This window comes from Solanum lycopersicum, chromosome 7 (genome assembly GCF_036512215.1).
Source record: "Solanum lycopersicum chromosome 7, SLM_r2.1".
Taxonomy (NCBI): Eukaryota; Viridiplantae; Streptophyta; class Magnoliopsida; order Solanales; family Solanaceae; genus Solanum; species Solanum lycopersicum.
This window is the reverse complement of record NC_090806.1, coordinates 3297853-3313186: the sequence shown is the minus strand read 5'-3', so window position 1 is coordinate 3313186 and position 15334 is coordinate 3297853. Positions and strand designations below refer to the sequence as shown.

Here is a 15334-nt window from a genome sequence, read left to right as displayed (position 1 = left end):
AATATTTTTTATTATTATTTTAAAAATTTGAATGTGAATTTCTAAAAATGAAATAATATTATTATTCAATAATATCTACTCTCTCCAATAATAAGGCATTAACACTGATCAAAATAGGTTATGGTGTAAAAATGGAACTACTTCATCCTTAACCATATTGTCAGACTCGATCTTTAAATATGAAGAAAATCTTGTTAAAAGTGTTACCTTCAAATGAATTTTACAATGTGTGATTTAAATTTAATCGAAATTCTGATGTAAATATCGAACATCGAGAACAAAAAAAAGGTACAAGTGAGGGGCCAAACCCTAAATAGTTTCCAAATTCTAACAGCTGGTCACTATCCATGCATGCATATAAAAGAAATGTCTTCACAAGTATAATCTTTTAATTGCACCATCTATTAAGGGACAAGAAATTGGCCAAGCAATTTTTTAAAAAATGAGAAATAGAAAAGGGAAAAAATAAAAAAAATTTAACAAGTTTACAAGTTTTAGAATTTATTTTATAGTTAGAAAATATTATATTTTTTAATTTCATGTCTCGATAAACTATAAATAAATTCAAACAACCTTTAAAAAAAAAGGTGTACGTAGATAGTAGATAAATAATTGAAGTCTTTTTTTTTTTTTGTGTGTGTCAAATAATTGAAGTACTAATAGGAATAAACGCAAAATATAATTGATCATCTGATAAGTTGATGTTTCTCTATTTATAATATTATTGATCGATAGCTAATAGTCATTCATAAAAAAATGTTTCTCTATTTATAATATTGATCGCTGATAGTTATTTTATAAAAGGTGAATCCAAAATATAAAATTTACAGATTTAATTTTTGAATTATTGTAATTTTATTTTTATAAATTCATATCTATATATTATTTGTTGCATTTTTAGTAAATCCGTTTAAATAAATCTTATATTCCATATGGTAAAAAGTATGAAATTTTGATCCATCTTGTCAAATTAACATTTTCTAATTTTTATTTAAAAATTATAATTATTGTACTATATGTTTTTATTTTTGTACATTAGTACCTAATTCTGACAATATTAATTTCCCCATCTTTTCTTTATTGCGTGACTCTTTATATACTCATCGATCTATTTTAATTTACGTGATATTTTTTATTTTTTTAAAATCAAGTAGTCTATGTTTAATCAGAAATCTGTTTATGAAATATTTAAAATATATATTAAAAATTTATGATTAAAAATAAATTTGATAGAATTTTAATATTTAAAAAATATCACGTAAATTGAGACAGGAAGTCGTTATATATTTACACACTGGCATCCACATAATTATATTCATTTGTACAAAATAAGTCTGTCATTTAGTCATATAATTGTATCTAAGTACTAATTAAACTCACATGAGATGACTCTCCAATATTAGCTTCATTTTGTATAATTTGTCAAAATATAATATCAGCACCTAGTTATGGTCATCCGTAAATTAAATAAATTACTTTGTATATTTTCAATGCTCCCCTTCACGTTCGAATATGAAGTTGAATACTTGATTTCTTTTATGTATTTATTTTCGACACGCTCTTTTACGTGTGGATTTAAATTTTTTCCATTGATCCAATATATGAAATTATTTTTTTAAATATAAATGACAGTGAAATTTTATCTCAGGATTTCTGTTCGCTTTGATATCATATTGAAGCGCGTATCCATTTCATGTAAAAGATTAAAACTGTTAGAGAAAACACATTTTTATTATTTAATTTCATTCTCAACCATACGAAATTTATATACGCCTAGAAAATTAAATTATAGACCACTAAAGGTATAATTCTTTTTAATTTTCAACACGCCCTTTATATACGGGCCTAAATCTTTTTTATTGATTCAATATGTGAAATTCTTTTTAATATAAATGACGGTGAGATTTTCTTAGGATTTCTGTTCGCTCTGATATCATATTGAAACGCGTAACCATCTAATGTAAAAGCGTTAAGCTATTAGAAAAATACATTTTTATTATTTAATTATATTCTCAACAATACGAAATCATATATGCCTAGAAAATTAAATTATAGACCACTATAGGTATAATTTATTTTTTTAATTTTCAACACGCCCATTATATACAGGCCTAAATCTTTTTCATTGAACCAATATGTGAAATTCTTTTTAATATAAATGACAGTGAGATTTTATCTCAGGATCTCTGCCGCTTTAATACCATATTGAAGTATGTAACTATCTCATGTAAAATTTTAAATTACTAAAAAAAAACACTTTTATTATTTAATTATATTCTGAACAGTACGAAATTCATATATGCCTAGAAAATTAAATTATAGACCACTAAGGTTATAAAAAAAAAAAGAAGTGAAAATTGAGGTCTATTATGTCACCTTCATAAAGTTAGTAGGGTAATATATCAAATTCTAAAGAATAATAGGGTAAATTATTTGTAATATATTATTTTTGGAAAATGGAATGTTTGTATCACAATCAATATGCTATTTTAGATGAAACATTTTGTAATTATTAGCGTTACGCAAGTGGTTTAAGTTAAAAGACAGATTAAACAACTTGAACTAAAAAACACCTATAATTAGCATTTCAATTCCAATTAAAACTTCAATTACGCATCAACCGTCGGTCATATTCATCATGTTTTTCTATGAACTATTAGGATCGTTTAGTTAGCAGGATAAGATTATGATCTCGAAATAAAATTATGATATTATTTCGTTACATATTTGATATAGATTTTAGTTTCGAAATTAATCATTATATGGAATTGTTATATCCTTAGATGACTTTATTTTTCCACTATCTAGAAAGGTAACATAAAACACTAGTAGAAGTGCGCTCCTAAATGGACCTACATTGTTTTTTTTTTTTTAAAATTATTGTTTTTGTAGTGGACAGATCAAAATAAGTTGAGGTTATAATATTTGGCAAATTACATAAATCACATATTTTAAAGATAAAATTATAATCTATCCCTTAAAAGTTTATAATTATAAAAATTTCTAAAAACAGATACAACAATATAAGCGCTGATATATTAATTTAATGAGTGAGATACATTAATCGTTAAGTAAGATACATTACATTTTATACATGATACAGTAATCTGATGCACGAGATGGACTAATATGATGTGCAAGGTACATTTTATACATGATACATCAATCTGATGCGTGAGATGCACTAATGTGATGTGCGAGATACACTAATTTGATGCGCAAGATACATTAATGTAATGCGCGAAAATGAGAAATTTTGGTATAAAGCTAGGAGATAATGATTATAAGTAAATTGAAAGGTGAATTTTCCTAATTAATCCTATTATTTATAGCGTGTTAATAATAAAATTACTTGAATTGAATTGATATACCTAATAAGGGTCATAATTCTATCCCTCCAACTCTTATAAAATTTTGATTTTCTTATTCCTTTGGTACAACTTATTTCACCAAATTTCAAAATGTGTCCTCGTTGTCGATTATCGCAAATAATAATAATAATAGAGTAATAAATACAAATTCCATTCATCATCTTATTAAAAATTCCTATATATATTATGCAATAACTCAGAAATCATATTTATAGATAACGGCATAGGAAAACATAATAATAACAAGGGAAAATTGTATATAATAGCAAACTAATAATTTAAAATAAATGGAGTAGTTAGTGTTTGATTTAATTGTGCTTAATAGCAAACGTTTGCAAAAGATTGTCAGGCGCCTCTCTCCCAAATATCTCGCTCACCACTCTCCTCCAATCTCTCGCTCGCTTCCTCACTTTTTATACTAACACAAGTGTATAAAAATTGTTTCTAATTGTATAAAGCAGAGAAAATTGTAAAAATACATACTCGCTCGCCACTCTCTCAAATCTCGCTCGCCGCCCTCGCCTTTCTCACTTATACAAACAAAAGCCAAATGTATAAATTGTGTTTCTGTATGTATAAAGCGTGAGAAAATTGTATATACATATGCAAGTACATATATTTTCGTCCTATACACTTATAATTATACAATAAAAATATTCCCTTGCCCAGTTTCTTTTGTCTTTCTCTCTTTCTCGTTTTACACAATTTTCAAATTGTATCTAATTTCTCTCTTTCTCGTTTTATACAATTCGATTCAATTGTATATTCCTTGTCAAGTCTCTTTTGTCTTTCTCTCTTTCTCATTTTATACAAAATCAAATTGTATTTAATCGTTCTATACAATTACAATAATACAATTCGTTTTATAAACTTCATTTTTATACAGTTCTCTGCCCAAGTGTGTTTCTCTTTCTTGTTTTAGAGCCTGTTTGGCTCAGCTTAAAAGCTGGTCAAACTGACTTAAAAGCTGGTTTTTGACTTATTTAACTGTTTGACAATACTCAAAATAGCTTATTTTAAGTTAAAAAAAAACTTATTTTAAGCCAAAAGTTAAAAGCTGGGGTAGGGGTGTTTTTTTTTTTTAGCTTATAAGCTGTTTTAAGTTGACCACATTTTTATGTTTTTTCCCTTAATATTTTTATATAATCTTCAAATTACCCATATAACTCTAACATCTCTTTCTTCTATTTTTCCCTTTTCACGTTTGGCATAATAACTTTAGCACTTTTATCCAAACGCATAACTGCTTATTTTAAAAATAAGTTTCAGCACTTTCAAAAGTACTTTTTTAAAGCTGTTTTTATTAAGCCCATCCAAACGGGCCCTTATACACTTCGTTTTATACAATTCGCTTCAACTGTATATGTATAGCGAATTATACAGTTTTTATGTGGAGCGCAATTATACAAACTTTACTATAGCATACAAATATGAATTTTCTTATTCACTATATGTGAAAGTTGCCCTAATAATAATGGATGACAATATACATATTCAACAACAATTCGTAAACCTAACCTCTTCTATCTAATCTCAAGTCTTATTCAATTAATAGATAATTAAGTTTAAATTCTAAAATAATTTTTTTTAAAAAATATTTTAATCGATCCAATAATCTCAAATGAACCAAACTCATCCACCTTTCAGCCTCCAACACATTATTTTTCACAAATTAATTTATTACTCTTACTACTAATGATAAAATGTAGGGACTTACGGCACAATAACAATATCATTTAAATATATTTTTTCTTGATTTCTCATGTAGTGTTGTTATTCGCGTTTAGATCCCGCTAATTTAAATTCGAATTGAAAAGTCATTCCACTTTAAAAGTAAAACGCTTCATACCCAAAAACAATTATATTTATAGAGTTAGAACCTAAAATTCTTTTACTAACGATGAAAAAATCTTATCATTCCATCATAATTTTTTATTGTCTTTTTCAAATTTATTAGAAAATTTACAAGAAAAGAATTTGAGAAACTTTCACATATAGCTACTTAAAAATAATTAATTACTCTCCATAGCTTAAGTTTGATAATTACAATTTGTAGCTACATGTTATATGGAGAAGAGAGGCGAGCGAGACTGGGAGAGAAAGAGGAGAGGCGAGAGAGAGCGGGGGAAAAGAGTTGGAGAAAAGTGAATTGTATATGTATATTGGTTAGATAATTGTATATTATACATATGTATTTGTATATATGGCAAGAGAGATTGAGGGGGGGGGGAGAGAGGTGAGTGAGATCGAGAGAGGAAGGAGAGAGGCGAGCAAGAGAGGACAGAGAGTGGGGAGAGAGGTGAATTATATATGTATATAATTGTATATTATACATATGCATTTGTATATATGGCTAGCAAGATTGGGATAGGGAGGAGAGAGGCGAGCGAGATTGAGAGAAAGAGGAGAAAGGCGAGCGAAAGAGGGCAGAGAGTGAGAGAGAGGTTAGTTGTATATATATAGAGATTAAATAATTGTATATTATACATATGTATTTGTATATCCTGACAAATTATGCATATTACCAACGTTATTAATTATACAAACTCAAAGTCAACTTACGTAATTAATGTATATGTTAGTTACGAGTGATAAATATAGTAAATTATAACTATGATGAGTAATTAAATAGTATATGTTTGCTTTGTTGCATAATTTTCCACAACAATATATACATCAAAGCCCACTAGTAATTGGGCTTCCATGACCAAGTGGAAGCATCAAGATAATTGTTACGTACTTCATAAGATATTGAGAAAATGATAGGACGCAATTTATAAATGATTACACCAAAATTAAATGAGAGGGATTTGAATTCAAAACTTAATTATGTTATTAAATGGTTTTTGTTGTATAACCAAAATTTACGGTAGAGTACTGGTACGTAACTAAGTTTTCATTCATTCTTAATTAGAAGTTTCAAGTTCGTCAATCGCCTTTAGTAGGAAGTATTTACCCCTCAAAATTGAATTTCTAGACGTGAATTTAGAATAGTCGAACCTCAAAGTAGATATCAAACATCAACTGAATAAATATAGAATTTTGTTATAAGATTATTTAACCTCTACTAGCGAAATATGGAGGATATTCTTTAGTTTGAGGCATGTTATTAAAAATTTTTGTGATTAGTTCTCCAAAATATAATATGTATATGTATATTTAGAATTTCAATAATTTTAAACTTTTTATTTTATTATTAGTGAGATAATTTGTATTCTCACAATTGTTTATGATTTGTCTTTCAACCACACATTTCAAAAGTCTTAAATTCTTAAATTTACGCATCTAATTGAAAAACATCTCATAAATTGAGACAGTAAGAATAGAATACTATACGTGAACCAAGTACTATTTGTCCACATATAAGATATGAAATATTCATAATAAATATTTATAGATTTTTTTTCCAATAAATATTTATTTATTAAACAAACATATAAAATCTAAAGTCTGAAAAAATAGATTTTAGAAGTTTTCACTCATAAAACTTCAATTATATTAATGTCTATATACAAATTCAACCTTCGAATACTCTTTTCTCAACGTAGCTTAATTTCATATATTCCTTTTGTTTATCAAAAATCTCAATCAAATTATATCAAAACGCCACATTCCATCTCTCTTCTCTAGTAACTACTTCCTTCGTTCGAAAATGTTTGTCATGTTTTGCTTATCGAAAATCAATTTGACTAATTTTTAAAGGTAAATTAAATCATATTAATTCGATATTTTAAATAAAAAAATTAGATATTCTAAAACTATATGAAGAGTACTATAAATTACAATTTTCTGCATATGAATATGATGAAAAAATGCATCTTAAAATGTTAGTCGAAAAGTTTTTACAGTTTGACTCTAAAAATAGAAAACATGACAAACAATACTGGACGAGGGATTATATATCAATTATCAATTATAAATCATAATTAAGTTATAATACAAGCATATAAAAATAAAAGCATAGTCGAATTAATTCATCATAAATTTATTTTTACATAACAAAGTACTTATGTACTAAGGAAGCAAACTACATCGATATCAATTATTTTGTAGATCGTTCTGCAACACGTTTTGATGAACAACATAAGAATCATCAATTAATTTTGTTTTAAGTTTAAGAAAATGTTTAGGTGAATATAACCTAAATAATTGAAAAGCAGAAATTGATGAAACTAGAAATAATATAAGAACAGCAATATAGCCCAATATTAAAGCAGCTCCAATTTGGATACAAAATCTAGTAAATCTATTGCATATTTTCATCCATTGTAAGCTTTTAATTCCAATTAATGCAATTGCTGATGCTTCAATTGCTGCTGAATTTGCTGCAAATACAATGTACACAACTACCTGCAAAAATAATAATTATTATATAATTTTGTCACATACGATGATTTGAAAGGTTGTCTATAATACTTTTTCTGTCTCACGTGATACATGCGTTTTGATTTCCGATAGTCATATGGTTTAAGTTTGTCGTTTGAGAAGTTATTCGTGAAATCTTTGATTTTTTTAAAAATAAAATTTTTATATTTGTAAACCACGTAAAAAATACGGTAAGTCAGAATAATTAATGATTCAAAATATTTAAAAGATTCAAAAAGCTGTCTCAAAGTGATTACTTACCAAAAACAAAATTAAAAGATATATAAAAAAATTTACGATCAAAGATACACTTGTTTGAACCTCAGAATTCGAAATGTGTCACATAAATTGAAATAAAAGGGATAAATATTATTCCACGTTTTTATTTCTGTTATTTCTTTCTCTATATTATTGTATGGACTTGTGTATTTATTTCTTTAGTTAGGAGGGTCTATATGGAATATCTCTATTTCCAAAATATGAATAAGATAACGTCTGCATACACTTAAATTATAATTATATCATTTTTATTTGGGAATATCAATGAAAACAAATAAAAAAAGTAGTTAGATGTGATTTTCTACCCTAAAAGGAAAGAAAAGGTAAGTATCACAAGATTACTGTAATTGAAGTCTTGCATTTTCATTTATTAATAACAATCATAATCTATAAAAAGTCAATAAATAAACACAAATTAAAGCACAAGACAAAAATTGGGATAAACAAGTACCCCTCAATCTATGTCCAAAATCTCAGAGACACACTTATACTATACAACGGTCCTATTACCCCACTGAATTTATTTTATTAATAATATTCTAGCCCTTTTCGATTTACGTGGCACTATCTTGTGGGCCCAACACTGATTGATTTTTTCTTTCAAACTAGTTTCACGTAGGCCTAAAAGGGGTAGAAAATTACTTATAAAATAAGTTCAAGGAGGTAATAAGACCTTAGTATATTATAAGCGTGTCTCTGAAATTTCGGACATAGATTAAGGAGGGTACTTGTGCATTTTCCCACAAAAATTAAACGAAACCAATGAATTCAATAATACGTTAGGTTAATTACCACATTAAATAGCATTAATATCTCAACAATAATCCATCTTTTCAGCTATTATTTTGGTGAAGGTATTAGGAGTGACAAGTAATCCTTCGTTTTTAACTAGAGGTATTTTATGTATGAAATCGTTTTAATTGAAGGCCTTTTATATATATATATATATATATATATATATCTCAAAATTTTGAGAACATGAATCTAGACGTTAGTGTACTTCATTCAAAATCGGATTACAAAATGAATACCAGACACCACGTGAGAAACTAGGTATTAATATAAACTTCTTACCTTATGTTGTGATCAACAATATAATACTCCTCCGTGAGCTTCGTTCACTATTATTTGTCATGATTTTTATTTTTAGAGACAAACTATAAAAACTTTGACTAATATTTTAAGATATAATTTTTTTTATCATATCAAAAAATGCAATTTGACTTTTCATATAGTTTTTGAATATCAAAATTTTTTGTTTAAAATATCTAATTAATGTAACTTAATTTAACTTTGAAAATTAATTAAATTGACTTTCGAAAAATGTAACATGACAAATAAAAGTGGACAAAGGGAATAAATATAGTAAGATAAAGGAAAAATCATAGAAAAAATATACAATTAAAAATCAAAGAGAGAGAGTTAATTAAAATTAATTAATTAATTACCTGGTCTAATAAGAAAAAGAACCAATAATTCTTGTGAGAAATTTGTTTAATATCCACCTTTGAAGTAGCAATTAAAAAACATCTCAGCAGTTGAAGTACATTATAAATGGCAGCAGCAGCATCAATCCATACCAAAACACTTATATGCCAAATTAATAAAAACAAACAATTAGATTTAAGAAAAAAATTATGCAATAATATGCCAATAAATATAAATAACAACAATAATATATCTAATATATATAATCCCGCGGATAAGATCTGAAGAGGGTGATGCATATGTGACACCCTTAATTTCGTCTTCTGAAGGTAGAGAGACTGTTTTTATTATTCGCGTGGTTTGACTAAATAATTGACTTTCATATTTCCTACGTTTATTTTTAGTGGTCATGGTTTTCTTTTTTACAGTCAAACGATAAGAGTTTTGACTAACATTTTACGATGCATTTTTTCATCATATTCATATGCAAAAATTGCAATTTATAATACTTTTTATATAGTTTTTAAATATCTTAATCATAAAAATAAAGAGTACCGCACAGAGCGCCCACTCTAAAAAGTTGCCCTCCGCCATTCATCCTTCAAACGACCCACCATATCTTTTGTTTAAAATATCAAAACAATATAATCTAATGTAACTTTAAAAATTAGTCAAATTAACTTTTAAAAAATGCGACATGACAACTAAAAATGACCGGAAGGAATATTACTTATCAATATACATTTGATGCATAGCAGGTTGAGATTATAATATATCAAAGAGACATGTTACAAAGAGCCCTTTGAACAAAGAAACATGAAAAAAAATTTGAAAACATATCGAGAGACAGATTCAAATTTTAAATTTTTTTTGAAATCACACACGTTCAAGATTATATTACCATGATACAATAAATTCGGAATCTATTTTTTATACTTAATATCATCCAACGATAAGACGATTTCCACCCTCAGATCAAACAATAGAGATAAAACCACATCAAATAAAATAACAATTTCTAATCCAAATTTTAAACCTGATTTAATTAGTAATAGAATTAACTCACCTCAATGCACCCAAATATTTGAAGTTTGCTTTTATTTGAACAGTTAAAAAAACAACTTTAGTTTGAGAATCAAATCCAACAAGACAAGCAGTCAAAACCAACAACAAAATTGCCAAAAGCCTCAACAAAAACTCTACTCTCACAATATCCATATGATCTTTATGTTATTTTAAAAATAAAAATTAAAATGATGTTGATCTATTTAGGCACCATACATTTATATATAATATAATCTTTACAAAATCATTAATGTTTCAATTAATTATGTTAGTTGTAGCTAGGTGGGGATGATAAAGTTCTGGTTTGTAAATGGTACACGTTATCAATATGGTATCTAATGTGACAAGTAGTCCATTTAAAATTAAATGGTCCATGCACATTTCTAAATGACCAATTACAATATTTTCTCATCGTGTTCGGAACAATTTATTTGCATCTCGACCGATGGTTCTATTTAAACATTTATTATCTTCCATAGTTATATATGTATCAAATAGTACGTAAATTTATCTATCAAAATTGCTGATAAAGTTGTCATGTGATCAGAAGGTCATGATAGATCAGGCTTTGTAAACTGCCTCTGATAGAAATATAAGGTAAGGATGCATATAATCGACTATCATGATCAGAAGGTCATGATAGTTCAGGCTTTATAAACGACCTCTGATAGAGATATAAGGTAAGAACGCATATAATAGACCTTTATAGTCGAACTCTTCTTCTACCCCTGCGCATAACATGAGCTTTTAGTGCACCGAGCTATCCTTTTAAGCTTAATAATATACAATATCACCGAACGGTCCTTTTAGTGCAAAATATATTATCGAATAGTATGTAACTTTTTTACCTGGTAAAATTATTGTCATGTGATTAGGAGGTCACATGATGTTCAAGTCTTGAAAAAAGCCTCTGATAAAAATGTAAGATAATGTTACATGTAGTCGACCCTTATAGTCGATCCTTTGCCGAACCCTAAACATAACGAGAGCTTTAGTGCCTTATAGTTGGGTCTTCCCAAAACCCTGTCCACAGCTAAAGCTTTAGTGAATTGAGCTGTCCTTTTAAGTTTAATCAATTTTTCCAAAATATTAAATTCATTTCATTAATCACTGAGCTACGCACTTTATTAATGCTACTCTCTCTATATATGACAACTATGGACCCATAAATTAAAGTAATTTGAAGTGATTGAAAAATGTGGTAGAAGTATTGGCTTTTTTCTCATACTTGGTCCCAAATTATTCCCTTTTGTTGACTCAACAAGAAGCAAAAGAATGGAAAAATTGGAATTTGGATTTTCCCCCAATTATTTGGCCCAGCCTATTTCTCAATGCAAATAATATGATATTTGCACATGGTAGGGTGACTAGAATTTAACATACCAATTAACACCTATAGTATTTAATTACTCCCTTTTGTAGCTTAATTTAGAGTGTTACATTTCCTAACTATCTATTTAATATTCACGAAAAGTATCGCATCGTGTCAGATTTTTTAAAAATATAATGTTAACGAAAAGTTTGATACGCATTTATCTGTTGACATTAAAAAGAGTATTCAAGTAAATAGTGTAAGTTATCCAAGATTCCTTGTTCATTATTATTTGAAGTAACTTGTACAAAAGCACCAAATTTTGGCTAAAAACAAAATTTCTGGAAAATATATTATATGATATGGTTATTTTATCAGTGTTGAAAGGATAAGAGAAGATATAATTAGATAATAATTTCTTAATGATTTGATAATTTTCTCTTAAAAGTAATGTGTACTTGAAGAATTATGTTTTGCTCTGTTACAAAAGCATTTAAGCTAAGGCTGAATATGTCAACAAACATTAGTGAGAATTTCAATCAAATATGATAAAATATTTTTATTGAACACTTCTAATTTAAATTAAAACCAACATGTCATAATTAAAATACCTGAATAAAATTTACTGACAAATTCAACACGTTACTTTGTTACCTTATTTCAATAAAACGAGATCTGACCTCGTACGAGAAAAATGTATAAAACAACATTAAAAAATCATCTACACAAAGCTTTTTAATAAAACGAGATCTAACCTCATACGAGAAAAATGTATGAAACAACATTAAAAAAACATCTACACAAAGCTAACACTTCAATTTACGCTAGCTATTAATATTAATAAAATAATAATAACAATAGCATATTCAGTATGATTCGATTATCACCAAACACATGACAATACTTTTAAGTACATAAACACTTTCAACTTCCATTATTAAAAACATAAACATATAAATATTACAATAGTAGTCCTCCCTTATCACTTAGGCCACAATATATAATAAACTTGAAAGAGACAAAACTAGAGGAGGCTATTAATATTATTATACCAACTTTTCTACCTACATTAATTAAATTTAATTAATTAATTAACTAACACTACACTCTAGAGGAAAACCTTGAGGAAATCTCTTATTATCAGTACAATAATTATATATCATGTATTTTTGTTGCACCCTTCTCAATTTTTCTTCATTCACAGGATCCAAATTTTCTACCAAATATTTGCAAGAATCATTATTATTATTATTATTATTGCAAATATTGGCATTGAAATTTCTATAAGAGGCTGTAAATGGGGCTTGGGCCCAATCAGTCTTGATAAGCCCACCTCTTGTGGCCCATTCATCAGCATTCCATAAACTTGAATAAAGTTTCATTGATTGAGATTTTGGAAATGCAACTCCAATGTTTTCCATATTTTTAAACTCCCTTATTGGTACATTGTCCACTGAAAATCTGAAAAAAAATTACAATAAACTTTTCAACTGTCAGATCAATCTAGAAGATAACTAAAGTTATTTATACTATATATTATCTGATATATCATGTAAAAATATAACTTCTATTTTTAAATATACTTTTTCATTAAAAATTCACGAAACTCAATTACCAACCTGAGAACTTTCGTTAAGAGTGAAACAAGTGAAACATTGACTATCAGAACTTGAGAACTCTTATCAGATGACCTAGGAACTATTTTCATAGTAAGCAAAACACATTTCGGAAAGAAAAACTTGATACGTTCTCTGTCCAATCATATTTATCCACTATTAATTTTTAGTTGTTCAAATCATAATTATCACTATTGACTTGATAGATTAAAAGAAAAATGATAAGTAGTTTAAACAATGTCATTATCTCACCTTTTTCTTAAATACATTAAATTTAATATTTTAGAAAATATATTAGATATTAAATACATAGTATATAGTATCTAATTGACAAGGATATAACAAGGACCAAAGTATATAGTATCTAATTAATAAGGATATTCCAAACAATAACAAACTGTTTTCGTATAAAAGACAAGTAAAAATGGACAGATGAATGAAATATTATGTAACTGACAAGTAAAAATGGACAGATGAATGAAATATTATTAACTTGTTATAAAATAAAAACAGACGAGTAAAAATGGACAGATGAATGAAATATTATCAAATTTTTTTATAAAATAAAATAAAATATTGTTTTAGAGTACTTACACAATAGTTTGTGGATTCCAAAGGATAGAATAAGTATGAAAATCATTAGCAGGATCAAACCACAAGTGAAATTGTTGCTCTCTATCACCTTTGCCTTGTGTATACACATTTGTATGTAGTGTATATGGCTCTCCACTTAAATTACCAAGAAACTCAAAATCTATCTCATCATGACTTGATCCTTGTGATGACAACTAAATTAAAAAAAAAATAAAATACCCACATTAAAAAAAACATAACAATTAACAAAAATAGCCAATTTTCTTGATTTTTTTTTGTAAAAATAAAATATTACATAGTATGCGGTGACAGTGCCAGCAGAGTTCCCTTGAACTAATTTTATTTGCATATCAATTTTCCCAAATAAATATTCCTTCTTTGATTGAAATCCAGAACCTGAAATATTATCAAGTGTAAGAGTAAGTATTTCACCATTATTTAGTATTTTTCCCCTTTCATTTCCCCATGTAATATCAAAATCTTGATTAAGATCATTACTAGCACAATATTTAACAACCATACAACTTATAAATACTAAAACTAAAATAAGTCTAATATTAAAGGAAAATAGAAAAGGCATTGTTATTTTTAGTGGATTTATAAAAAATTTGAGAATATATTGAAAGTGGAATGAATATAATTTGCCTTTTTATAGTGAATTTTAGATGAAAAAAAAGACAAATTTGTGTCCACAAAAGGTGGTTCAATGAATGCCATCTGAAAAATAAAGAGTTGGCAACAGCTTGCTATTTAGTATTTATTAATTAGTAAAATGTAGATGAGGAGATAAGGTAAGTTTATGAAATTAAAAAAATTGTCAATTTTTTTAAAACTAATATATTTTTGAATGAATGAGCACTACTATAAAAATAAGAATTAATGATGGATAAATTTTGAAGCTAAATAATAGAATTAGGTATTAATTTTATTTAGTAATAAATTGGTGATATATTATAAATCAATTATTAGTTATGAGTAATTTTTTGAAAAAAATTTATACTTAAATTTTTATTTTTTAATGGTAAAATAATATTAATCCATTTTATGTTTGAAAAATAAAAGGACTTGGAAGGTAATACAATTAATTAAAAAATGGCATGTTACAACATTTGGACTTTGATTCTGTAAGATTACGTGCACTTTTTTTTTATATTCATTACCAAATACCAAATTAAATTTAAAAAAATATATTTTTCATTTAGAATACTTTTATTTTTCAACATTTCATATGTATTGCTTTCAATTTTGCTTTTATTATTCATTTTTTACGTTTTAGAAAAGTATTCTCTTTATTTTATAAGATA

General features: G+C 26.7%; 2 protein-coding genes across 2 annotated transcripts; both read right to left on the bottom strand.

Annotated features, from left to right (window-relative positions):
* Positions 1 to 7318: 7318 nt before the first annotated feature.
* Positions 7319 to 10709, bottom strand: LOC101246262 (CASP-like protein 2C1). The gene is made up of 3 exons (XM_004242640.5): positions 10510 to 10709; positions 9464 to 9602; positions 7319 to 7721 (listed from the first exon to the last, which is right to left on the bottom strand). The coding sequence occupies exons 1-3, from the start codon at positions 10659 to 10661 to the stop codon at positions 7410 to 7412; spliced, it is 603 nt and encodes a 200-aa protein (XP_004242688.2). The 5' UTR covers positions 10662 to 10709; the 3' UTR covers positions 7319 to 7409.
* A 2015-nt stretch (positions 10710 to 12724) lies between these two features.
* Positions 12725 to 14756, bottom strand: LOC101245962 (probable xyloglucan endotransglucosylase/hydrolase protein 25). The gene is made up of 3 exons (XM_004242639.5): positions 14326 to 14756; positions 14031 to 14224; positions 12725 to 13281 (listed from the first exon to the last, which is right to left on the bottom strand). The coding sequence occupies exons 1-3, from the start codon at positions 14608 to 14610 to the stop codon at positions 12912 to 12914; spliced, it is 849 nt and encodes a 282-aa protein (XP_004242687.1). The 5' UTR covers positions 14611 to 14756; the 3' UTR covers positions 12725 to 12911.
* Positions 14757 to 15334: the final 578 nt, after the last annotated feature.